The 25,971-nt window shown below is 36.4% G+C and overlaps 1 protein-coding gene across 8 annotated transcripts in view; it reads right to left on the bottom strand.

Moving 5' to 3' along the window:
- LOC143234645 (serine/threonine-protein kinase 17B-like) overlaps positions 1-25,971 on the bottom strand; it is a 40,404-nt gene that overhangs the window by 11,056 nt on the left and 3,377 nt on the right. For 5 of the 8 annotated variants that reach the window (XM_076472152.1, XM_076472148.1, XM_076472147.1 and 2 more), the window contains exon 2: positions 25,617-25,765. In XM_076472152.1, coding sequence (XP_076328267.1) covers positions 25,617-25,765 — 149 coding nt within the window. Of the gene's footprint in view, positions 1-4,898; positions 5,673-5,957; positions 6,174-25,616; positions 25,766-25,971 lie in introns of those variants that run through there. The other 3 variants (XM_076472154.1, XM_076472153.1, XM_076472155.1) reach the window with 2 other exon arrangements.

The following is a 25,971-nucleotide window of genomic DNA, read 5'->3' as shown; positions in this document are numbered from 1 at the left end:
AAAATGTTAGTTCACCCTGTGACTCTGTAGGAAAGTTGTTGTCCTAAAAACGTTTGAACACTGGCCATCCCTAATTACGGTTTTTCAAAGCACTTGAACATATAGCGTACTTATGATTCTGATGCATAGTTTACGCCTTAATCATACCGTGTAAAACTACACGTTAAATTTTTCCTTCCATTGATTTCTAACGAAACTTAATCACACCACACAGTCTGGATACAGACTATTCCAGTCAGCATTATATTATTTAATCACACCACACAGTCTGGGTACAGACTATTCCAGTCAACATTATATTATTTAATCACACCACACAGTCTGGGTACAGACTATTCCAGTCAACATGATATTATTTAATCACACCACACAGTCTGGATACAGACTATTCCAGTCAGCATTATATTATTTAATCACACCACACAGTCTGGGTACAGACTATTCCAGTCAACATTATATTATTTAATCACACCACACAGTCTGGGTACAGACTATTCCAGTCAACATTATATTATTTAATCACACCACACAGTCTGGGTACAGACTATTCCAGTCAACATGATATTATTTAATCACACCACACAGTCTGGATACAGACTATTCCAGTCAGCATTATATTATTTAATCACACCACACAGTCTGGGTACAGACTATTCCAGTCAACATTATATTATTTAATCACACCACACAGTCTGGTTACAGACTATTCCAGTCAACATTATATTATTTAATCACACCACACAGTCTGGATACAGACTATTCCAGTCAGCATTATATTATTTAATCACACCACACAGTCTGGATACAGACTATTCCAGTCAGCATTATATTATTTAATCACACCACACAGTCTGGATACAGACTATTCCAGTCAGCATTATATTATTTAATCACACCACACAGTCTGGATACAGACTATTCCAGTCAGCATTATATTATTTAATCACACCACACAGTCTGGATACAGACTATTTCCAGTCAGCATTATATTATTTAATCACACCACACAGTCTGGATACAGACTATTCCAGTCAGCATTATATTATTTAATCACACCACACAGTCTGGATACAGACTATTCCAGTCAGCATTATATTATTTAATCACACCACACAGTCTGGGTACAGACTATTCCAGTCAACATTATATTATTTAATCACACCACACAGTCTGGGTACAGACTATTCCAGTCAACATGATATTATTTAATCACACCACACAGTCTGGATACAGACTATTCCAGTCAGCATTATATTATTTAATCACACCACACAGTCTGGGTACAGACTATTCCAGTCAACATTATATTATTTAATCACACCACACAGTCTGGGTACAGACTATTCCAGTCAACATGATATTATTTAATCACACCACACAGTCTGGATACAGACTATTCCAGTCAGCATTATATTATTTAATCACACCACACAGTCTGGGTACAGACTATTCCAGTCAACATTATATTATTTAATCACACCACACAGTCTGGGTACAGACTATTCCAGTCAACATGATATTATTTAATCACACCACACAGTCTGGATACAGACTATTCCAGTCAGCATTATATTATTTAATCACACCACACAGTCTGGGTACAGACTATTCCAGTCAACATTATATTATTTAATCACACCACACAGTCTGGGTACAGACTATTCCAGTCAACATGATATTATTTAATCACACCACACAGTCTGGATACAGACTATTCCAGTCAGCATTATATTATTTAATCACACCACACAGTCTGGATACAGACTATTTCAGTCAGCATGATATTATTTAATCACACCACACAGTCTGGATACAGACTATTCCAGTCAGCATTATATTATTTAATCACACCACACAGTCTGGATACAGACTATTCCAGTCAGCATTATATTATTTAATCACACCACACAGTCTGGGTACAGACTATTCCAGTCAGCATTATATTATTTAATCACACCACACAGTCTGGATACAGACTATTCCAGTCAACATTATATTATTTAATCACACCACACAGTCTGGATACAGACTATTCCAGTCAGCATTATATTATTTAATCACATCACACAGTCTGGATACAGACTTATTCCAGTCAACATTATATTATTTAATCACACCACACAGTCTGGATACAGACTATTCCAGTCAACATTATATTATTTAATCACACCACACAGTCTGGATACAGACTATTCCAGTCAGCATTATATTATTTAATCACACCACACAGTCTGGATACAGACTATTCCAGTCAGCATTATATTATTTAATCACACCACACAGTCTGGATACAGACTTATTCCAGTCAACATTATATTATTTAATCACACCACACAGTCTGGATACAGACTATTCCAGTCAACATTATGTTATTTAATCACACCACACAGTCTGGATACAGACTATTCCAGTCAGCATTATATTATTCTACATCGTTTATCCACGTTTCTATACTTCCAACCCTATCTACAAAAGTTCACGTCACAGAATCACACTCATTCCATCACCACGCCCTTTGTAATGTGACTACGAAACTGTAAGATACCTGGATCGTGAGTTATATTCCCGAAAAGCAGAATAACTGTTAATAATAATATATCCAATAGATCACTATAATTAGCAGCAAAGTCACGAGTTTCGTAGGAAAATATTTGGGATCTCTGTTTGTTGTTGTTAAAGTTTCTGTTCGTCGCTGTGTAATTAGTTGTGGATAGCACATGCACTTAGTTCGAATTAAATATTTTGAAAAAGGTTGGAACTGCTGCTAGGCCTAACATTTGTATTAAAAAATCACATTTTAAAACATTTCTTTTTTACTTTACTCTTAATTGGTCCATTATTGATTTTCAATTAGTAGCGTATTTCTGGTCCATTTTTGTGTGACAAAAAAAAAAAAAGTTATCGTTTAATACCAGAACTGATCGTTTGTTCTGATCGATGAAAAACAAAATGTATACGAAATATTATTTATACTTACTGGTTATTTGACAAGAACTTTTTAAATTATGGAGACAACAACAAAACAAAGGGCTGCTTGTTTCCAATGTTTCGCCGACAATGAAATAGTAACTACTTGTTTGATCAATAGCCTAGTTTAGACCAATTTAAAGCTTGGGTATACCTAACTTATTTTTCTCAAGATGCTAAGCCTAATTTGATTTTCTTAAACTGTATCGTAAAAGTATAGGCTGAGCAGAGTACCACCAACGTTAATCTTACAAGTAAACAAAAAAACGATTTCTTGGTGGCCCAACATTACTGCTTTTAGAATAAGGCTTAATGTGTTCATTACATTCATATTTCGCAAAAACACGAAAACAAACATGTCACGTTTAATCATCTATAATAACACTTATTAATTCTTAATTAAAATAAAACTTAGGGGGCGTTCCCGTCAGTTAGCACACAAACACACTATCAATGCACAATGTAGTCTCATTAGCTTGCTACTTGGGACCGCGTGCTCTAAATATAAAACTACTTTTCTGGTAATAGATATTGGATATCGGGTGGGTGTGACGGAAAACCTCTACAGGAATGATCATGGCCTTTTTCATACTTTATACCACGTTGTGTGAATACAATGAACCTTCTTGTTGAACCAATGTATTGTCCTAAGCCAACGAACGTAATATTACTTTCACTTGGTAGGTAAAAAATGCAGGTAATGTGGTAAGTACTAGCTGGACAACCGCCCTCAGAAATTTAAAATGGCCTCATTTGTCACGAACAGAAAGCAGCTCTTTAGCCGGCGGTCAGGTCATAGACTTTTTTTTTTTTTGAATAACAATTCATGCGTATGCTGCACGATTCTCATCCATGAAGGATGGTTTTCACTTGGAATGGTGAGAGGTTTATTGAAAACACAAAGATTACCAGCCAGTTGCCTTATGAATACAAGCTTTATTGTATTTTTTTAGATAATAGAGAACAATTCTAAACCACTTGGTCAATAGACTCAACTTACTCGACTAAATTCCCTCATGTTTTCTTTGTTGTTGTTTTTAATGAAAGCTTAGCAATAAAAGACAGTCGTGACGACCCTACAACTCACGTGGGGTCAGCAATCAATTTACTGAATTACAGCGCTAAAATCCATGGTTCGATTCGCCGCGGCAGACTGGATACAGATGCACCAAGACATCATCACCGTTACTAATTTTCAGAACTTTTAAACTTCGTAAATAATTCCAAGTTAAGATATTTTATTTGTGGTGAACAAGTGCCTTGGACTGTCCATACAAACACGGAGCGCGTTCATGGCTCTAACTTCCAGCCATTCGATCCTCAGCGAAGAAAACTGACCAATAGGTCGGGAATAACCCCTCAAGCTTTTTTACACTCAAATATAGGGAGCCGAGAAAGGTGCCAATTTATAATAATATTCGTATTTCAGTTATAACGTTTCGTTCTTGTACGTTTGGGCGTAATTTATTCCAAAGTTCAGGGGTTTCCACAATCCAGATCAGTTTGAGAAACCACGACCTGGCGAGCCTTGCACCATTTAAATGTGAGTAATCGGAACACGTATATAAATTAGTCTATTTCACTCTGATGATGTTTTAATAAAATATTTAATTTTTTTTTTTTTTTTACTTTCACATTCGATAAAACTTAAGGTCGGGAATTTGTACCTGTATACAGATATTTCAATCATAAAACCACGTGTGTTTACAAACTATTCATCCTAAATAATAGGAATTGTCCGAAAGACAAACCCGTTCTATTCAAATCGAAGTTTGACCATGAAAGGCACATGGGCCACACAGAGTTTGCGAGGTCATTCACATCGCCTAACCGGGATCATTGTCTAAATTTTCCATTTCAATCTTACAGATCTATTATTAAATTAACATCACACTAATTCAAGAAGTGGTTAGAATATAAAAATCAATTACCTTTTTGTGTTTATTTATGGTGACTGTGACAAGAGAAGAATAAATGTTACTGAATGGTTGACTTAATTAACGCCACAAACCTCACGATTTCTAGAGATGATACTTGAAAAAAAACTACCCTCACTCTTACGACGAAATTGTTACCAAACAAAATCAACTTGAACAGTTTTCCCATCTTACTAGTTCAGTGACCTCCACTGTCAAGAAGAAAACGCTCATTAAAATTCGTGACTACATTCATATCACGTGCAAATATAAAAAACAACAAAAAGAACAATTGTTTTGGAACGTTGAACTTTTTTTGGAAAGAATCTTTTAGTGTTAACAACGTTGGTCGTTACGAAGTGCACTCGAATAAATTGAATGTACAAATAATACTTAAAATTGTAAAGTTTTTCATCACGGGTGGTCTTCAACCATCATTACCCACACGGGTTACGTTGTCTGGCTATAATGTCAGGCAGTGTTCGGTGTCATGCGCAGATCTAATGAAAGGATCAAGGTAGAATGCACGTGGATCGTATTTTAAACGCTTCAGTTTGTTTCTGGACACAAAATACCCTCACAATCCAAATAACCAGTGTTACTCGTCGATAAATAAAGAAAAAACAACAGAATCGTGTAGAGGATTTATATTCTTTCAGACTAATCAGTTGTCCAAATACTGAAACCACAGACGTAATTTCAAGAACGGGAGACAGCACCTTGTCAAAACCATTTCAAGAACACTCGTACGTTTTAGCCTCTACCACCCAATCTCTCTTCAGAATCATCACGGATTCATTACAATTAACGTAACCCGTCCTTTAATACATGAAGCAATTGAAATGAGAATATTCAGACAGACGGCTAATTTAGACATTGTTATACAAACTTCCAATAAAATCCTCACCAGAGTAACTTGGTTTGTTTGGAATTTCGGGTTAAAACTACACGATGGCTATCTGTGCTAGCTGGTCATACTTTTTTTAAATAACGGACTAGAGAAATGCGAGTTGGTCAACACCAGCCACCGTCAACTCGTGGGCTATTCTTTCACAAGCGAAAAGTGGGATTTACCATAAAGTTATAACGCTCCCACGGCTGAAAGGGCAAGTATGTCCGTTGACGGGGATTCGAATCCACGACCCTCAGATTGCGAGTCCAATGTCCTAACCAGGGAGGTTGATACCCTTAGTTTCACGTGCACTTTTCTTGCCTCTTCAGGTTTTTCAAACGGCGTTTCTCGCTTCGGGACTTCTTTTGTCTCAAAATTTGAATATTTGAAAGGGAACCCTAAAAAATGCAATGTGAACATTCCAAATATAGAATCTGAAAAATAAGTTAAGTCAATGCTGTCGCTTGTCTTTTTTTCTGATAATTTTAACGACTTATACAACGGTGTTAAACGTTTCGTTACATTCAGTTAAATATATGTAAAAAAATATATAAAAAACAAAATGTTGGTGGCTCCACCTATTTTATGGGAGTTTCTAACCACTTGCCGAACTCAGTTTAACGTGGATTTGATTATGTGTTCCAGTTGCACTGTTGTAACAACTGTTTCAAAATACTAATTCACTATTTGACCTTTTTCAAGAGAGTTAACTTAAAGTCCCTCTCAAATAACAAATATATATTTTTTAAAAAGCACAATTACATATCATATATTTAGCGTAGTTCAAAACTATTATTCAGCGGCTCTTATTTCGGTTTTGTTACCTTGGTGATAACTGACGTAGTTTGAAACTGTATTATTCAGCGGCTCTTGGTTTTGGTTTTCTTACCTGAGACGAGTGAACAAGTATTGGTGTTACAATCGCTACTAACCTTTATTTTATTTTTTTGTAGAGATTTTATGACTGAAATATAATAATAATAATAATGTGAGTGGGTAAAGAAGACGGACATTTTCAATTGGTCAAGCACACAAAATGTTTCCGGGCGCTGATGAAGTAACAATTGGTACATTTGAAGAGTTTTGAAGAACACAGATAAATAAATACCTCCTTCCTTTCAAGATAAAAACTTATATACTGAGCGCAGCCATTTAGAATAGCTCTTCCACACGTACGCGCCTGTGACACTAGTTTCACTGCAAACCTTTGTTGCGCAAGTGTGACCCTCAACATCCGACACCCGATCCCCTTTGAGGATCTAAGTCAGCCATAAAGATCATTGGAATATGGGCAACGGAAGAAAGTTGTCGGGGGATTAATGCAATATTATGATTTACTTACAGATTCTTGCGACTATTCGAGTCAAGTGGTTTCCATCTTATGAAGACATCTTAGGTTTATTTTGACCGTAAACTGACGTCAGTACTTTACAAATACAATGAAGGTACTGTTAACACATTTAGCTAGTCTCCAGTCAAGTGTTATATTTAACACTTCGTTCCTGGCGTGTAAACACTAAGATGGTTTCAAGTATTTCTGTATATAATTTTACGGTTTCAAATGTCTTTCTACACGTAATCATTCGCAGTGGTTAAAGTTGAATTTTGAAAGAGGTGGATCTTATTTTATCCACTCTGTAGTAACAATGTGCACCACACTAAGATACACCTGAACATTTATTCACTCTGTAGTAACAATGTGAACCACACTAAGATACACCTGAACATTTATTCACTCTGTAGTAACAATGTGCACCACACTAAGATATACCTGAACATTTATTCACTCTGTAGTAACAATGCGCACCACACCCGAACATTTATTTGTTTTGATTTTCCAATCAAAAGACCGAGAATATTAACTAGCTAGAAACGAAACGCACAGTTTCAACCGTTTCTGTATATAATAGCATTGAAGAAATCCTTATTTTTAACATAAATTGCACTTATCTGAAATGATAGCATGGAAATTGGGGTCATAGGTCAATAAATGATTGTGGATTCATTTACTCATTTGGCCAAACTATTAAAAAGTAGGGTACAACCTCCTAGATTTCACTGCCAATGTGACTGTTTATATGGTGTGTATTACACTTTATAAGACATCTACCTACGTCATTATCAGTGTGACTGTGTTTAAGACACTTAGGTGACATCTACCGGCTTCACAATCACTGTGATTGGTCACTTGCTAGCTAAACACGTTTCTAAGTCATTAATCGCGTATGTCCACGCGTCACTTTTTTAAGACAGGGGGTGTAACTTTCGGCATCGCACCTGGTCAAGAAACTAGACTCAAATATCACTGGTGTCAGCGAATTAATAATTAATGTTATTTCACAAGTTATTCCCCGTAATCTGCTTCCATTTGTTTCAACAGGTATCAGTTATAAGTACACCCTGTAGCTTCTTTATCCTAATATTTCCTATACGACAAAAGAAGCAGAACAAACACGACCAGACAACGCACAGACCTATCCAGTAAAGCGAATCGATCAGTCGAGCATTTTTGAAACCCGCCCGCTAATTAAAGTCGGGAGCTATGTAACCACTAGGGGGCTATCGGACGGTGTAATTACCAGTGAGGAGTGGAAATTACGTCTGGTCGGTGCATGTCGAGATAAACACCAATTCTAGATTTATTTTTGCTAATTTTCAGAAAGCCACACACACACAAAGTGCATTTTCCTGACCAGAAAACATTATTATTATTATTATAATTCGTGTGGTATACGAAAACTTTTTCCAGAGACAACAATCATCTAAATTCACTGTTGCATAATCAATATAACTTGAAATGTAAATATTTGTTTCTGAAGTACACAGTCTTTGAAACGTATGTCTTTGACGTATACGGGAACAGTTTTGAGATTTTGAAAATACGGAAAGAATTCTGGGTCGTGGAAAAGAAAAGAGAGTGAGGAATGAGTCAGGAAAACAATAAAAATAACTGCGACCTGTGACGTCATCATCCACTAATCGGACATGGTGAAAAATTAGAGATGTGTACAATATTGCCTTCACTGAAAGTAAGGGAAAACAGCGACATCTAGGAAGAATATTTACGCTTGCATTTTTTTTTTTCTTATTCTAGATATATATACTCGAGTTTGCTCTTCAGCCTGTTGTTATCCCGACTATATACATCTCGGTAAGTTTGTTTTCTTTCTTTTTTAATTTCAGAAATTATTTCCAACCTAACCCTAACCACAGGAATGTGTCAAAATCACAGGTATACAAAAACCTTCACATCACCTTGAAACTTGAACGGTAAACCAGGAGTGGTATTAACCACACTACCAGTTCTTGCTGGTATTTACACTTCTTGGAAAAGTTTTTTTTTTACCCTCAGAGTTTGAGTGGTCTTTATACGAGATACGGCAAGGTCATCTATACTCACATTACTGATCTACACTTAAATACTAGTTCTGTAAAACTACCCTTACAGTTTGTAATGCCTATCTCTAATACTCCACTGATTTATCATGAAGTGTTCCAATGTTTATATTTTCGTCCTCCATAATCGATGACTGCCGGTTCATAGGAGAAAACAACGTTAATATGAGAGGCCCCAAAGTACCCACTCAACAACTTCGAGCCTTTCTGTATAATTAAGAGAATGAAACATCCGAATACATTTTACCGATTTAACCGAAACCAGTAAACAAACGTTTTATCTCAGCTTCCCAGTATTTGAAATAGCTGTTGTTACTAGCTGAACCAAAAGCTTCTGAACCTAATAAACCCAAATACCTTTAATAACTTAAAAAATATATATATATAATTTAATGTATAAACTCGCCAATAGATGGCGACCACATACAACTAATTCTAAACGAAGTCATCAAAATTAATGAGTTGAAACACCTATAAATTACTTTTTTTTTTTTTCAAACAAGATTTCTGGCTGCATCACGGCTCTAGAATGAGTCAGAATACGGGCTGATGCTATAAAAAGGCATGCTTTGATTAGCCAACAGTGCACGTTCCCTATTTCAGCCAGGATTGCCCTAGTTTGCTTCGTGTTGCGTTTTAGCAGGCCAAGTCAGTAAAGCGGAAATATAGTTCCATCGCCTTTACACAACTGCTCTTAAATACAGTTAGGTAACTAATTGAAAAATACGAACACGGTAGACGTCAAGTATTACTGAGTAAGGTATTGAAGAATTTTTTTTTTAATGAAATAACGAAAAGCAATTTGAAAATTTCGAAAATCGCCACGGGTAGTAATAAAATAAAAAATGAACTCTGTGATCAAGCGTTAATAGAATTATTTGGCATGTTTCCCACTCAGATAGCGACAAGTCTTCTGAATTACAACGCTAAAATCAGAGGTTCGATTCTCCTCGGTGGACACAGCAGATAGCCCTATCTAGTTTGCTATAAAAAAAAACATTATTAGGCAGTAGCTGAGACAAAGGTTTAAGTTTTGTTTTTCTTAACAGACTCCCTCAATTAATAAACAATGATTAATTAATGTATACGCGTAACCAAAAAATGCTGTGCATTTTCACGTGACACGCGCACACTGTTTGATATCTTCTTATACTGTATTAAACGGATTTTTGTTTGTTTATCGAACTTCTCGAAAATCTACTTAGGAAATATACGCGCCAGCTTTCCCTAATTCTCAAGAGATGGACTGGAGAGAAGGCATCTAGTTAGTCAACACCAACCAACGTCAAGCCTTAAGCTAACCTTTAATGAAAAGTGAGGTTGACCATCACATTACATAACCTCCCACGGCTTGAAAGGATGAACATTTTCAGCGACGGGTTCCGACCCTGGGATTCACAACTTGCGAATTCGCCCTAACCACAAAGCCATTCTTTTAAAGCAAAACTTTCTACACCTTACGGCGCGGAAGTTGAGCTGTTTACGCTTAAAAAAACTGTTTGTGGCGCCACCTTTATTTTTTGGTCTATCTACACGAACAAATAAAAGGTTTTGTGCTGTACTTCAGCGAAGTTGGCTTTCGCGTGCACGAGATGTTTGACAGAATCGTGAGCTCGTTCATTTCTACCCACCTCCTTAAAGAAAGGTGCGCCTTATAACAAAAAAACAAGAACAAAAACCAAAATGTTCACCGATATGTCTTATACTATTCCTAGCAGCCACTTATCTATTCATAGATCTTTCACGATATGTATATAGATGATTGTGACGTCGTGGTGGACAATGTTAACTGCACTGTGCGTAAGTTTTTGTTGAGTGTCACAAGGATGAAAACTACGTTTAATACTGGAACACACTTACGATACGAAGGGTGGGGCTAATGGCGTAAGAAAACTTATACTAAACTCTTACAGCATTTCTCCAATTACAAATCCAAATCAAAAGGGTGCATGTACAAAGCTGTGTTATGTCCAACAAGTATCGAAACCAGATTTCTAGCGTTGTGAGCCAGCATATTTCCCGCTAAGCCAACAGAAGAAACGGCAAGATGGACAGAAGAAATCCACAACAGTTAATTGACCGCACGAGCTTACTAAATGCACTGTCTAAATTTACGAGTAGAAAAACACTAAATTTTGCAAAGTCTACATAATCTGGGGACCTTCTTCGATCAAAGTCTACATAATCTGGAGACCTTGTTTCATCATTTTTACTGAACTCTACGTTTAATAAACATTGCGTTTCTTGCATGAGAATATAAGAATGAGATTCTAGAGGAAGAAAACAATAACCTTTACATTCTAAAACATTGAAAACATGCACATAGGACAATGAAAACATTGAAAACATACACATACGACAATGCGGTTTGTAAATATTCCAGTTTCTATGATATACAAACGAAACTGTTCCGACAAACAAACAAAAAACAACATAACCATCCACTACACGTCTCCATTCAGTTTCAGGTAGTGTATGTACTTTTTGCCCATATATTTTTTTTGGGGGAGTAATATTAATCGATCTCTTTCAGCTAAACAAATACCCCACACACAGTTTGATAAGACAGAACCTTATTGAGCGCTGCATACATAAAAACGACCACATCACCCCTATATGGATAATGGGGTCAACCCTACCAAAACAGAACAATGGGCCCATGTGAGCTTCCTTTTACCCTGACATGAAATCAAAACAACTCCGTTACACTAGAGAGAGCTATTTGCATAGGTATTAAAATAGTTTCAAAAGCAATACAAACAAAGCTACATACAATAAATAGTTCATAACAGAGAACATCAACTTCTATAGAACTCAGTTTCTCTGGGTCAGTCAACTTTCACAGGTTGATGCAATTTCCTTAGTCGGATAGAATTCAAGAAATGCACCTTTCAAAGCGTACAAAGAATAACCTTCCGGGAGTTATGTACATACATGGTTTGTCAAGAAGTCACTGACAGTCTGTTTCAATTGGACGAATTACTGGTTATCTTCACCTCTGTTAGTTTATATATAGAAAGTTTCTATACAATGACTCACACTGCTTTTCTTCATTCATTTCCCAGCAAGTTAACTAGGTCGGTTGCTAGGCGGTCTGAGCTGCTCACCACAAGGACAAATATCGTGCCACACGGCAAGGTCGACTGACGGCAACATTTATATCGATAACATCGGTTATTTCAGAACGTTTACTCGGAGAGTGGGAGGGGAAAGAAAATTAGCTCCAGTTCTCATGGTAGTATCAGTATGTTGCTTAGCGACGATTCACGAGCACCTGGAAACCACTGTATTTGAACGACTGTTGCTAGCAGGTAGTTTTGTCACAGACACGCGTTTAAGAACAAAACTGAAACTCACGGCGCGCGAAGCCACTCGTCTGATAAACTCTCCAGCACAAATCATACTTGGACCTTTAACAGGGTATCCGGAACTTGTGTTAGGAAACGTTTTTACACCTTCGCGTTTCGGATAGGAGTTTCGGACGTTTGCTGCCGAGACGCTTCGCTGTGAGCACGTGGATCGTGCACTACACCTATTTTAATGCTTGACATGCATAGAAATAAACGCTAAGGAATTCGTTTGGGTGTCGAATTTTGATACATAAAGGCGCCATAAACACACATGGATTAAACACCTAGATTACAGATCTACGGAATTCAAGAATAGGTGACCTCTACTTTCGAACTACGTGTTCGAGAGAAGGCCACCAGCCCACATGATTCTCTGTTACATGACCTTTGAACTGAATGTTGGTAATGACCTTTTAAGGCACACTCTCAGCTGAAAGTTTCAAAGTCTGTTCAACAGCATTACGTTTCGAACTTTGGACATTTAGACCAACAACCCTGTAGGTTATCTACTAGGCTACGCCAAGCCCAATACATTTGTTAATACAGTTCCCGACGTGACGTATAGATAGAGATTGTATTCCGTGAGACCAGCTGACCAACACGTGTGAGAAGCTACGAAAAATACAACCCCCCACGCTTCAAGAACGGTTCTTTTGGAATCATCTTGGTGACGTCACAAACTTCAGCAGGGTTTTTCGGTGTGTCATCATACAGCTGGACATTAAGAAAGAACACGCAAGACACAATTTCACTCGTTTTTTCTCTCTTTCTCTCTCTCTCTCTGTCTGTCGACAAGTTTCCTGTCTGTTATTAGATTGATGTCAGTACAACGAAACACGTGAAAATAAAGTTTCTAGTGGGATTAACTTTAAGCTTTATGGGTGGGCTTGTTTGTTTTGTTTTTTTTACAGTAAAACCACGTTAAGTTACCTGTTGTGTACGCTGCGGGGAATCGAACCCTAGACTTTATTGTTGCAAGTTCGTGACTTACTGTTGTCCTGCTGGAGGGCTCTTAACTGGGAAGTTGTAACAGTTTTCTCATTACTATAGTTTACTCTCACCACTACCAGGTGGGACTTCAGGTTTCTTTTCAGTTTGAGTTTGGTTTTTGTTTCGAATTTCGCGCAAAGCTACACGAGGGCTATCTGCGCTAGCCGTCCTTAATTTTGCAGTGTAAAACTAGATGGAAGGCAACTAGTCATCACCACCTACCGACAACTCTTGGGCTACTCTTTAACCAACGAATAATGGGATTGATCGTGACATATAACGCCCCCACGACTGAAAGAACATGTTTGGTGTGATGAAGATTCGAATCCGCAACCCTCGGATTACGAGTCGAGTGCCTTAACCACATGGCCATGTCGGGTCCCTTAGTTAAAGATAAGTTCAAGGGATGTCTCTAGATGTTCACCAAAACTGTACCAATAAATTGATTTCTATTCTCGTTGGTGCTATAGGAAAGATAGAACTGATGGTGCTACAGGAAAGATAGAACTGATGGTGCTACAGGAAAGATAGAACTGGATAGTTTGATCAGTTCATTTAAACTTGAGTCAGTCGCAAGTGGAAAAAACACCCGAAAATCGCATGTTGAAACTAATTTCAGACATGCTCAAAACTAATGAAATAAAACTAAACGCACATGTTTAATTAAGGGGATTCTAACAAGAATATGTTGAGATACCGGAACACCCAGAGAACCAGTTTTTATTCAACTGTACAATTTAAGTAGTCATACAAAATGTACGCAACAAATACACTGAAATAAACGTAACGAATTCATTGACATACGATCAACGACATGAACCAGGCGATGTCACATATTCAACAGTTCAGTGGTGTCGGGTATTCAAGCGATGTCACATTCAACAGTTCAGTGGTGTCGGGTATTCAACACAATAGTTGTCACGGACACTCATTCAACTCATTCTGTTTACACTACAAGAACGTTTTAATTTTTAAAAACGATAACTAATCAAATAATAGTGTATTTATTATAATACTCCATTTAAAATAACACTGCCAACTGCCGGGGGCACTAAATCCCATATATATTCTCCACGAGTATTTCGCTACCTTTCTAACCGTTTTAAATCAGCTTTGTTTCTCTCTCTGACACGTGGTGGAGTTGTACAGATAAAAACACAACCGCAAGTAATAATTATCCTGGCTGAATAAACCATGACTTATTTCTTCCCTACACAACAACAATAAAGCTGTCGATTATCTTACAGAATAAAGTTTGATAATTCCCTCCTTTATATTTTCGTCACTGTACCTTTTGTCTGCTGTCTGTTATAAAGCGGGTAAAATAATGTTACAGTCAATCCCACTATTCGTTGGTAAAAGATGAGCCCAAGAGTTGGCGGTGGGTGTTGATGACTAGATGCCTTCCCTCTAGTCTTACACTGCTAAGTTAGGGACGGCTAGCGCAGATAGCCCTCGTATTGCCTTTCGCGAAATTAATAAACAAAATTATTGACCAGAGAAGGCCTCCTATCGGATATACAAACGTGGAATTATAGGTACAGACGAGTAACCACAAAATTTTATCGGAGTTTGGATCCATTCAGTCACATACCTAGTGGGCATGCGTGTTTGTTTATTAAAGCCGAGCTAGAACTGAAGGTATCAAACCTCGAAATACTCTTGTACTCAGATACTGTAATCAACTTTCGATAGTTGAAACAAAGTTGCTCACCTCAGATTAAGTTAACCTGCTGATTAAAAGAGTTGATAGCGGGGTCAAAGTGCCTTTGATTGTGATATTTTGTTCCTCAATAAACTCTATCATGTACAAATACTTATAAAAACAAAAACAGTTACATATTTTTTCAAAAGAGGGAAAGTTTCACCTATGTTTTTGAAATATAACATATAATAAATACGAATCTTAGGGTTAATGTAGTTCACTGGCACGCCCTCTATGCGGTACAGTAGTCAAACTCTGCTCCTGACTCAAAACGTTTTCTTCGCCACGAGTTTCTGTAATAATTACGTCAGTTACACTCTCTTACATTAAAAAAATACCTAGTCAAAGACGAAACGTGCTATTCGATAGAAAGTAAATTTAAATATTACACGAAGAGAGTGCGTGATTGGTTCGTGCATGGAGGCTTCACATTTTTTGAACAACGTGTGGCCGGACGTTCTCAACTCGTGAGGAAGACCCAAGTAACGTGCCTTCTGGAGATAACTTCAAGACGAGGACGTGTCCGTTTTCGTATTACATATCTAGTTGCTATCTGATGCGTCACGACCGTTTAGATGTTACGTATATTATAACAACACTTAGTATTGTAGTAACTGGATAACAGATCGTGTTTCATCAAAACTAAAAGCAAACTGTACATCAGATGTTATCTTATAACAATGTACCTTGTGATCCTAAACTCGGGTCTCGAAAACTATCCCACCAATCACAACTGAGTAATGTTTTTTTGTTGTTTTTTTTTATAAGTAGGCAACATTTTTATAGTGGACCAATAAACGAAACAGTTGAAATTTCTACAAAAATGATACGTTTCAAATTTAACCAATAAAAATTACAAACAAAACTTAAAAACATTTATTTCTTAAATGAAAATTTCACGAGTGATAAAACAGAAGAGCAAGGCACCTTCATTGATAACCAAGTCTACAAAGAAATACTTTAATGAAATCTATTCTGTGGTGATTGCTTACTTTTAATCTAATAATTAAATTAAATCCTTTTTGTCACGGATGGTGAACATTATTGGATGTTATGTACTAGTGCATTGTTATATAATTGTCAGACAATTCCAGAAAAGACCGCAGGGATTATCTGTCAGAATGACGACTAGTACAAACAATGGACTGCACATGGTAATTACTGAAATGTTACGAGATTTTTCCCTTTCCTAACGGAAGCGCAAGATAGAAAACAAATACACGAGTAGGAAGGAAAGTGAGTGTAATAATCATTGCGTCTTTACATACATTTTAATAACTTCACTCATTCGACAGAACCCCGTTTACAGTCGTGTCGCTCGGGGCTATTCACCATTTGTCGCATACTTTATTACTCACAAACACCATATACACACACGCGTGCATGCCACTGAACGTGGCACGCACATAGCGAAAACGGGTTCAAGAGACCGCCACTTCACTGTTTCCGGTGTTAACAGTTCTCTGGTCTGAATAATATTCTGGCCAACAGATTTCCCGGCTCTAAAGGGCAAGAAGCCCCCTACCCTAGAAACTGGCGACCCCCTTCCCCACATCTCGAACTTCCTGTGGATTAAAAAGCACTTCAATGATTCATGTAGTTAACGGAGAATAGCTTGTGGCTTCTGTCAGCACGGATTTTCCGAAGTAATTCCGACTAGATCACTCGGAAATTGACTTATCATCTTTTTTTTTTTTTTTTGTTATTGTTCATACAAACCTTTACAACGGAGAATCAAACCCAGGATTTTAACACTAAGTCCTGATAAAGCTGAAATAGAAACCCTTATAAACCGATCGCTTGCGAAAGGTGGACCTTTCTTCTGATTGCCCCTAAAGTAAGGCCCACCTTTCGAAAGCGCTCGGGTTATAAGGGTTTCTATTTCAGTTTTATCCAGACTGTTTTTAGCACATAATGAACATTGTAAGTCTTATAACTTAACGTTGAGGGGGGAGGAAGTGACTAGAAACGTAGTCTCATCGGAATGAACTAAAACAACTGTCACTACGTCATTATCAACTCGATTCCTGTATCAGCGAAACCCATGACGTCATCAGTGCCAAACAGCACCGCGTTCCTTGGTTGTAAAAACTGGGAACTTGAACATAAAAGGAACAACTGTTTAGCCACAACTCTGTTTACTATATGTTGCTCTCAAAGTTCGCGAGCTTCACGTTATTTTACCATCTTTAACCATGCAGTCGCAAACTTTCTTCGTTTTGACATGATGAGCCTCACCCGCGTAACACCCTGTTAACAACATGCACGAAAATACCCGCTCAGACCGAGTGCAAAGTTTGTACAAATTATAGTTATCGACATAAACTAAATACCAATACATGTTAACAGGTGGCGCTGTTAACAAATTTGAACAGCGTTATCCAAGAGTCGTCAGTGTTTAATTAAACCTTTAAAAAAATTTTTTTAGTAAGCAACCTTGTTTAGATTTATCGAATTGTCGACTTTTAAACTGTTTAGTTAAAACAACGATTTCGAGAAAGAACATTTTGTTTTTTGTATCAAGAAAAAAATAGGAAGAAAAAAAATGTCCTTAATTAACCATAAACCAAAATCAGCACGAAAAATCACCTTGACACAGTTCAGGAAAGTCACTTCTGTCCATTCGATAGGTTGACCTTATAAAGTATCGGAATAAAAAACAAAAATCAAACTTGGCCACAAAGGTTGGTCAGTGTACAAACAAGTCAGTTATTTGTTTGTAAACCATCTATTGCATTAGTCCTGCAAAATAAACTCGTAAGTAATTATTTGTAAACCATCTATTGCGTTAGTCCTGCCAAATCAACTCGTAAGTAATTATTTGTAAATCATCTATTGCGTTAGTCCTGCCAAATCAACTCCTAATTCTTTGTAAACCATCTATTGCGTTAGTCCTGCCAAATAAACTTCTAATTCTTTGTAAACCATCTATTGCGTTAGTCCTGCCAAATCAACTCGTAAGTAATTATTTGTAAACCATCTATTGCGTTAGTCCTGCCAAATAAACTCGTAAGTAATTATTTGTAAACCATCTATTGCGTTAGTCCTGCAAAATAAACTCCTAAGTAATTCTTTGTAAACCATCTATTGCATTAGTCCTGCAAAATAAACTCGTAAGTAATTATTTGTAAACCATCTATTGCGTTAGTCCTGCCAAATCAACTCGTAAGTAATTATTTGTAAATCATCTATTGCGTTAGTCCTGCCAAATCAACTCCTAATTCTTTGTAAACCATCTATTGCGTTAGTCCTGCCAAATCAACTCCTAATTATTTGTAAACCATCTATTGCGTTAGTCCTGCCAAATCAACTCGTAAGTAATTATTTGTAAACCATCTATTGCGTTAGTCCTGCCAAATAAACTCCTAAGTAATTCTTTGTAAACCATCTATTGCATTAGTCCTGCCAAATAAACTCCTAATTCTTTGTAAACCATCTATTGCATTAGTCCTGCCAAATAAACTCCTAAGTAATTCTTTGTAAACCATCTATTGCATTAGTCCTGCCAAATAAACTCCTAATTCTTTGTAAACCATCTATTGCGTTAGTCCTGCCAAATAAACTCCTAAGTAATTCTTTGTAAACCATCTATTGCATTAGTCCTGCCAAATAAACTCCTAAGAAATTCTTTGTAAACCATCTATTGCATTAGTCCTGCCAAATAAACTCCTAATTCTTTGTAAATCATCTATTGCGTTAGTCCTGCCAAATAAACTCCTAAGTAATTCTTTGTAAACCATCTATTGCATTAGTCCTGCCAAATAAACTCCTAATTCTTTGTAAACCATCTATTGCATTAGTCCTGCCAAATAAACTCCTAAGAAATTCTTTTTACCGAATCATTTTGAAAAAAAAATCTAAAACAGTCGTATGAACTAAGTTTCTATAAGTAACAATAAAGTAAAAACAATTCTAACCTTCTTTAATTGTAGATTAATTAATTAATTACTGCTATAAAATTACACAATTTTTGGTTGATTGTGTCCCATTACACCGAAAGTTCATAGTTCAGAAAATTTACCGTAAAAGCAACTACTCCTGTAGGCTTAATGTTCATTCATGTTTTGTTTGTTTTTTACGTAAACAATAGTTTGGGTATCATGATACAATAGGTTTATTTTGGTTTGTTTTGAAATTCGCGCAAGGGCCACACGAGAGTAAGCTGAGCTAACCGTCCCTAATTTAGTAGTGATAGCCTAGAAAAGTAGGAGATAATCATCACTACCCATCGCCAATTGTAGGACTATTCTTTTACAAACGAATAGTAAACTCCACAGTAACATTATAACACCTTTTCGAGTGAAAACGCTAACATGTTCGTTGTGATAGGGATTCGAAACCGCGATTCTCATATCGCGAGTAAAGTGCCTACCAGGCCACGTCAGGACATTACAAATATATACCGCAAACTGTTATTTATATAAAGATTACAGAGACCTATATATCATTGTTACCTGTAGTGAAATATTTCTAATCCTCGGAAATATTAGGTGAAAATTATTATAATAATAATAATAATATTATTATTATATATTATCAGCACCATTATTATTAAATCTGTAAAAATCACTTTGAATATTTTATAGACAAGGACAAGCTGTCTCGGTTTAAAATCTTGCCACCCTACACAATACGCACCGAGTAAAAACCCGTGATTTTAACCTGCCTGGAGTTATCCGATGAAAGCGAAGCTCCCTTATGAGACCGCGTACTTGGAATTACCAATATTTACATAAATATCCACGATATAAAGAGTTACCTCGTAACCAAAAACGATTCTAAAATGAAAGTTGTCAAGTTTAGTATTTGTTGATTAAGTCACGACGCTGTTCTTGAAGTGGTATGATCCAAGTATGATAATTACAAGGACAATTGATTAAGTCACGACGCTGTTCTTGAAGTGGTGTGATCCAAGTATGATAATTACAAGGACAATTAATTAAGTCACGACGCTGTTCTTGAAGTGGTATGATCCAAGTATGATAATTACAAGGACAATTGATTAAGTCACGACGCTGTTCTTGAAGTGGTATGATCCAAGTATGATAATTACAAGAACAATACAGATTTCATCCACCATACTAAAATATTTCTCATAATATAACAAAACGTTAGTTTCTGTGACGTGTAAGCACGTTTCTTAGTAGATCACGATATCTTAAGGTTTAGTAGTTTTTGTAGTAGAAAATTAATAAAATTGTTATGAAAACGGTAAAGTTGTTTATTTCAAGTGTGTGACTTGAGTTATATCGCATTGAGCTCTCTGTAGCGTTTGAAGATAATAATAAAAATAAAAACGCTTGTGGTTATAATGATAACCCTAGACCAGAGGTAGCACAGTTTTAAAATAACTTCTAAGAATTCTTTTACGAAAGTACTAACATCCCAGACGTGATTGACAATAGAGGTCGTACTATTCACCGAACCTCGAAAAAATGCGTTTAATTTGCTGAAATAACAAATTCAGAATCGTCCTATACGCCAGCAAATACAGTATTATTATTATTATTATTATATTTTGAAGTTATTAATTTTGTGTATAACTTCATCATAATCGCTTTTTCTTCCACAAACAGGAATCAAATATGCAGGGTTTACAACTCCTAAGTTTATTCATTTGACTTGTTTTTTTAACCAAACTTCTGTGACTCGCATCCAAATCGGTTAACACTTGCGGTTGTATCAAGGAGTTGGAACGGTTACCATGTTTTACCAGGAATGCAGATATTAAACGTTTAAACCTGATGTTATGTGTATCCAATAATTAGACGCACTACCTCAGGAGGTCCAAACGACGCAGGTGTTCGACTTACTTGATGGTGAATGACCTTCTATTAGCCAGGTCACGTCCTTGTGCCAGGGAATGCTCCTGCATACAGACTTCATTGTTTCTGATACATCACGTGACAATACCCGAAGATATAAACAGTTGTTCGACTGGTTACCTAGTAACCAAAGTCAACGAAACCAATGTCCGTGATAAAAATCATTGTATCACATGCAGCAGAATACCAAGGTGTTTAAACATCCATTGGTAAATTACACTTTTGAGAAATATTACACTGATTTTATATGTTTATGCAGTGTTGACACAGCCTTCCTTTCTTCTATGTGTGTATTTATTTTTCTAAATACCACTGAATTACTTCATTAGGCGCGCTAGCATTATGTAAATATACAACTTACCCATACATACACAGAAAAATCTTTAGCTGCTATAAATAGTAGGATATAGTCACGATTTGATTTGAATTTCGTGGAAAGTTACGAAATGGCTATCTGCGCCAATCGTCCCTAATTTAGCAACAAAAGAGGAAAAGCAGCTAGTCATCACCACCAACCGCCAACTTCTGGGCTACTCTTTTAACAAAGAAGAGTGGGATTTACCTCCACATTATAACTCTCCCAAGATTGAAAAGGCGACATTTTTGATGAGACGTTGATTCGAACCCTTGACCCAAAGATTGAGCGAATTAACCACCTGACCATGCCAGACCTGCTCGGCTACGGACACACAAGCTTACTGTTACAAAAGGTGGTGTTAGCACGTGATTTAAGCCAAATAGCATAACGACTAAACACTTTAAGATACGACTCGAGACATAATCCTTGCGGTTTTTGTTTTCTTATCACAATAGTACAGTTGGAAAAAAATTATCTACCTACTGATAACGAAATTAAGGCATCGCCTACACGTAACAGCACACGATAAAGGAAAAAATTACGTGCCAACTAATAACGAAAGTAACGAATCGACTACACAGACATAAGAGGTTAAGTAAGTCAGTTCTTGATCTGATGGAGGTCTAAATCAAACAAACAGACCGAGAATGATTTAATAATAATGACTAAACTAATTTTTTTTTCTGCTAAAACAAAAAAACTCCGAAACACAATTGTAACTGTTTCGTCCATTTCTCCAGAAGTATCGCTACTAATTCGCTAACTTAACCATACAACTAACAGTTCTTAAAATATAATTTCATTGTGATTTTTAAAATAGGGGGGAGGGTACGTTTTAATGTTATATATATAAGGTATGTAACAAGCGACGCGTATACCGCAGACGACAGAGACGAGACAGGCAAGTGCGCGATATAAACAGACGACTCGAACGAGGCCTAACAGTTTCCACGGAGATAAGATGGCGATGAGTCATACCAACATTAAACTCAATAATGGTTGTAATTCTGACAGCTGTGGAGTTCCTTTTCCTGATAGGAAGATTTTAAAAATAAGCGGGGAATAACAAGCAAGCGACTGGCCAGTTAGAGTAACTTGTATTTTTATTACCATTCGAGATCAAACATTTACGAAGCCATTCTCGTATATATATCTTCAGCACACATGCTACAGAATTACCTTGTCACTTACAAGTTCCTCAACTCATGACCGTGAAATATATCTGTACACACACGGGGGCTTTCTCGGATAACTGGGGGCCGTACGTTTCTTGCTAGAAAAATCCGTCTCTGAACTTTGGAAGCTCTTTTGTACGTGTACGCGCAGAATATACACTGGTCGTAACAGCATTTCGTGTTTGAAATGCGACGGAAGTCACGTGACAGAGCGGCCACGCCCACAATGTCTTGATTGTGGCAATTTTAATAATCATTTTAATAAAAAATGTAGCAATTTTACCTGACAGGCCAAAACTGTACGCGATTTGAGTAAAAACTATGTTAAATAACCCCATTTACGGAAACAACAATTAAAACAGTTAAGTTCGGTGAAATTAGTGATTCGTAACATTTCGATATTGAAATAGTACACGTTTTTAAAGTGGCTTTTACGGAGGTGGATATAGGTTTAAATAAATCAAATATTACCACGCAATACCATCATATACAACTATCGATAAACTGGCTTCAGTGATTTATGATGAATAAACTGTATAACCAGCAGAAGTTGATAAAATCTTAAAGATAGAGTCAAACTTTTCCTTGACCCAATCTCGAACCCTAACCAAATCTCGGTTTCCTTACCGTCAGACATGTGCAATCTATACCAGACTCTTACATCGAATTAAAAACGGATCTCGCTGAAACGTACAGTATATAATTCTACATTTTATACAAAGTTTGACCGTGCTCGGAAGAAATTTTGATATTTACCCTCTTGTATATAAAAACAAAATGCAACGAGACATTTACTTTTTAGAACAGAAGTCACGCAAGAAGACATTACAGGTTCAAGTTCCTCAGAGTCTTTTTTTTTCAACCACTTCTTGAGATATTAAATAGTGTTCCACTTAGCACGTTATTTGGGTTCGATGAAGCATTAATTCTTGTACGTTCTAGCTATTGTCAAGGTGGCTTATCTGTCCTGAACACAACTGTTGTAGCACGTTGTCTTTCACAGGCTCATCTCTGAGCTATCTGAAAAATAAATAAATAAGCAGCAAAAAAAGTCCGGATGGCTCATTGAGCACCCTATGACCAAAGAAGGCAACGCCCTTAAAAACGAAGAGACAGACCCAACTCTTCTCAACGGAGTATTCACGAGCGCGTGCAATTCACGCGGACTGCAAGTGAAAAATCAGTCGACTATTGGAACCTGTTGTTAGGACTCGAATGGTAATGTTTTATAATAATAGAGTCAGTCTGTTCATTTTAACCACGTATGCTCCCATAACGAACACTGAAAAAATCTCTTACGTAAAAGGTTTACAATATTATTTCGTCAAAATTTATCGCATATTTTTTGGGTTCGTCTGTAGAATCAACGCGCCACACTCTGTCAATAAATACCAAATATACAGGCAGCTTTTACTGATAAAAGTGTGAAAACGTAAAAAAGGATAAAATTGAAATAAAAGTAGCAAATAACGATAAATATATGGCACTAGACCTGTGCATATTTCACCAAACCAAAATTAGAAAATTATTCAACATAATAAAACTCGACACTTTTTGGGGAAAGCTTTACATAATGCAAAGACCCTGGACCCAATATATAATCCGACTATGCCATAACACATTTTAGGCTTAGTTCTACTTTATCTTACTTCCTGTAAAGTGAATTTCCTGCTCGTTCTGAGCCTTACACAAACAGACGTATCTATTTCTCGTGAAATAACAATTGTACGGGTGTATACAAACGATAAATAAAAAAGGCCATTATATTTGAAAGTCTGCTCAAAATAAACAATTCATATTCAAAAATGTAACACTACACTTACCGTATGTAACAGTTCATAAATAAAACAGAACAATGCTGATTTTTACTGGCTCTGAACAACAGATCTAACAATATTGATTTTTACTTGTCTGGACAATAGATGAACTTGTTCTTTGAACAACTTATTTATTCTATATTTATGTATCTCTACATTATTGTGATAGATGTTACTTATTTTTTACTAAATTGAAACCAAATCCAGACATGGTTTCATCAATTAATTTCTCCAAAACATTTTTAATCAACTACAGTGTTGTATTTCCTGTTCTAAAAGTTGGTAATGGACCCACAGTGAAATTTATCACAGGACTTTTTGTTTAGTACCATGGTTCCTCAAATAAAAACCTGAAAAAGGTACAGCTTATCCTGTCCTGAATATTCAGTGACTAATCCTGTTTTTACAGGTATTTGTTTATTTTTATTCCATTTCTAGAAATACTGTTATATACCTTCAGTCACACCACGAGAACTAATGTGTTCAGCTCGTGCAAAGTTCGTCTTAAGAAATATTTAACTTTAGTTATTAAACTGCAGTATAAAAATAACCTCATTCGTTTCGATACTTATTTTAGTTTCGTTCCACCGCCGTTAGGGGGAAAATAAAACCTGAATGAACAATTCCTTTTCTAAGCAGATTTTTACAGCTACAACTTGTATAACTAACTGAAGGGCTTCATATGTCCAACAAATACTTCATTTTAATACCTTACCAACGTTTCAGTACGTTTAGAAATACTTTTTCAACAATACATCCAGTGGAAAACAGTCTTAACTGTTGGTAATACTTAATTAAAACATGTGTATATACATTGAATGCTGATAGTTAAACATAAAATAAAATATGGACCAATTATTCTGATGCGCTAACAATTTAAAATTTAATTTGTTTCTATTAGATCTTTGTTCACGTGAATGAACACAAAATTCAATATTTTAGTCCTAGTTTTAAACATAATCGAAATCTGTATTGCAAAGACAGCTGTATTAAAAACATATCTAATTAATACATACTTTTAATACCGTCTGTGCAATACATATTTAACTTCAAGTGGGTTTATCTTCATCATGAATAATCTGATAGGCGTAGAGGTGCATTACAGTAACACTACTCTAATATTGTTGAATATTTAAAACATTTAATTATGAAGAAACATAATGCTACGACCACAGGTGTAGAAACCAAGAACAATGTCCAAAATTGGGTTTACACTATACTTTACCTTGCAAACGGCTTAGAATCCACCAGATAGGTATCTGTAAGCGGCTGAAACCGGATGGGCACAGTCAAAGGACAGTGGTCTTTGGAGATAAGGCCTTGTTGGTAGTTCATGCTGTCATTCATTTGAGGTCGCTGACCTACCGCCAACATCTGCAAAGAGAGTAATTCACTGTTCTCTATCTCACATTGCAAACAAAGCTGCCCCAAGGAGGTCACATCTAATTACATAATTATTACTTCAGGATAATACCGGTACAGCCACCACGATGTCAGGTTCTTTACCCTCTAACTGATCTGAAGGAAAGAACTTCCAAAAGCTCTTCAGTGTATGTTGTGGCACACAAGTATTTAAAGTT

Source organism: Tachypleus tridentatus, chromosome 12, assembly GCF_004210375.1.
Source record: "Tachypleus tridentatus isolate NWPU-2018 chromosome 12, ASM421037v1, whole genome shotgun sequence".
NCBI lineage: Eukaryota > Metazoa > Arthropoda > Merostomata > Xiphosura > Limulidae > Tachypleus > Tachypleus tridentatus.
The sequence above is the reverse complement of the archived record's forward strand: the minus strand, read 5'-3'. Positions and strand labels throughout refer to the sequence as shown.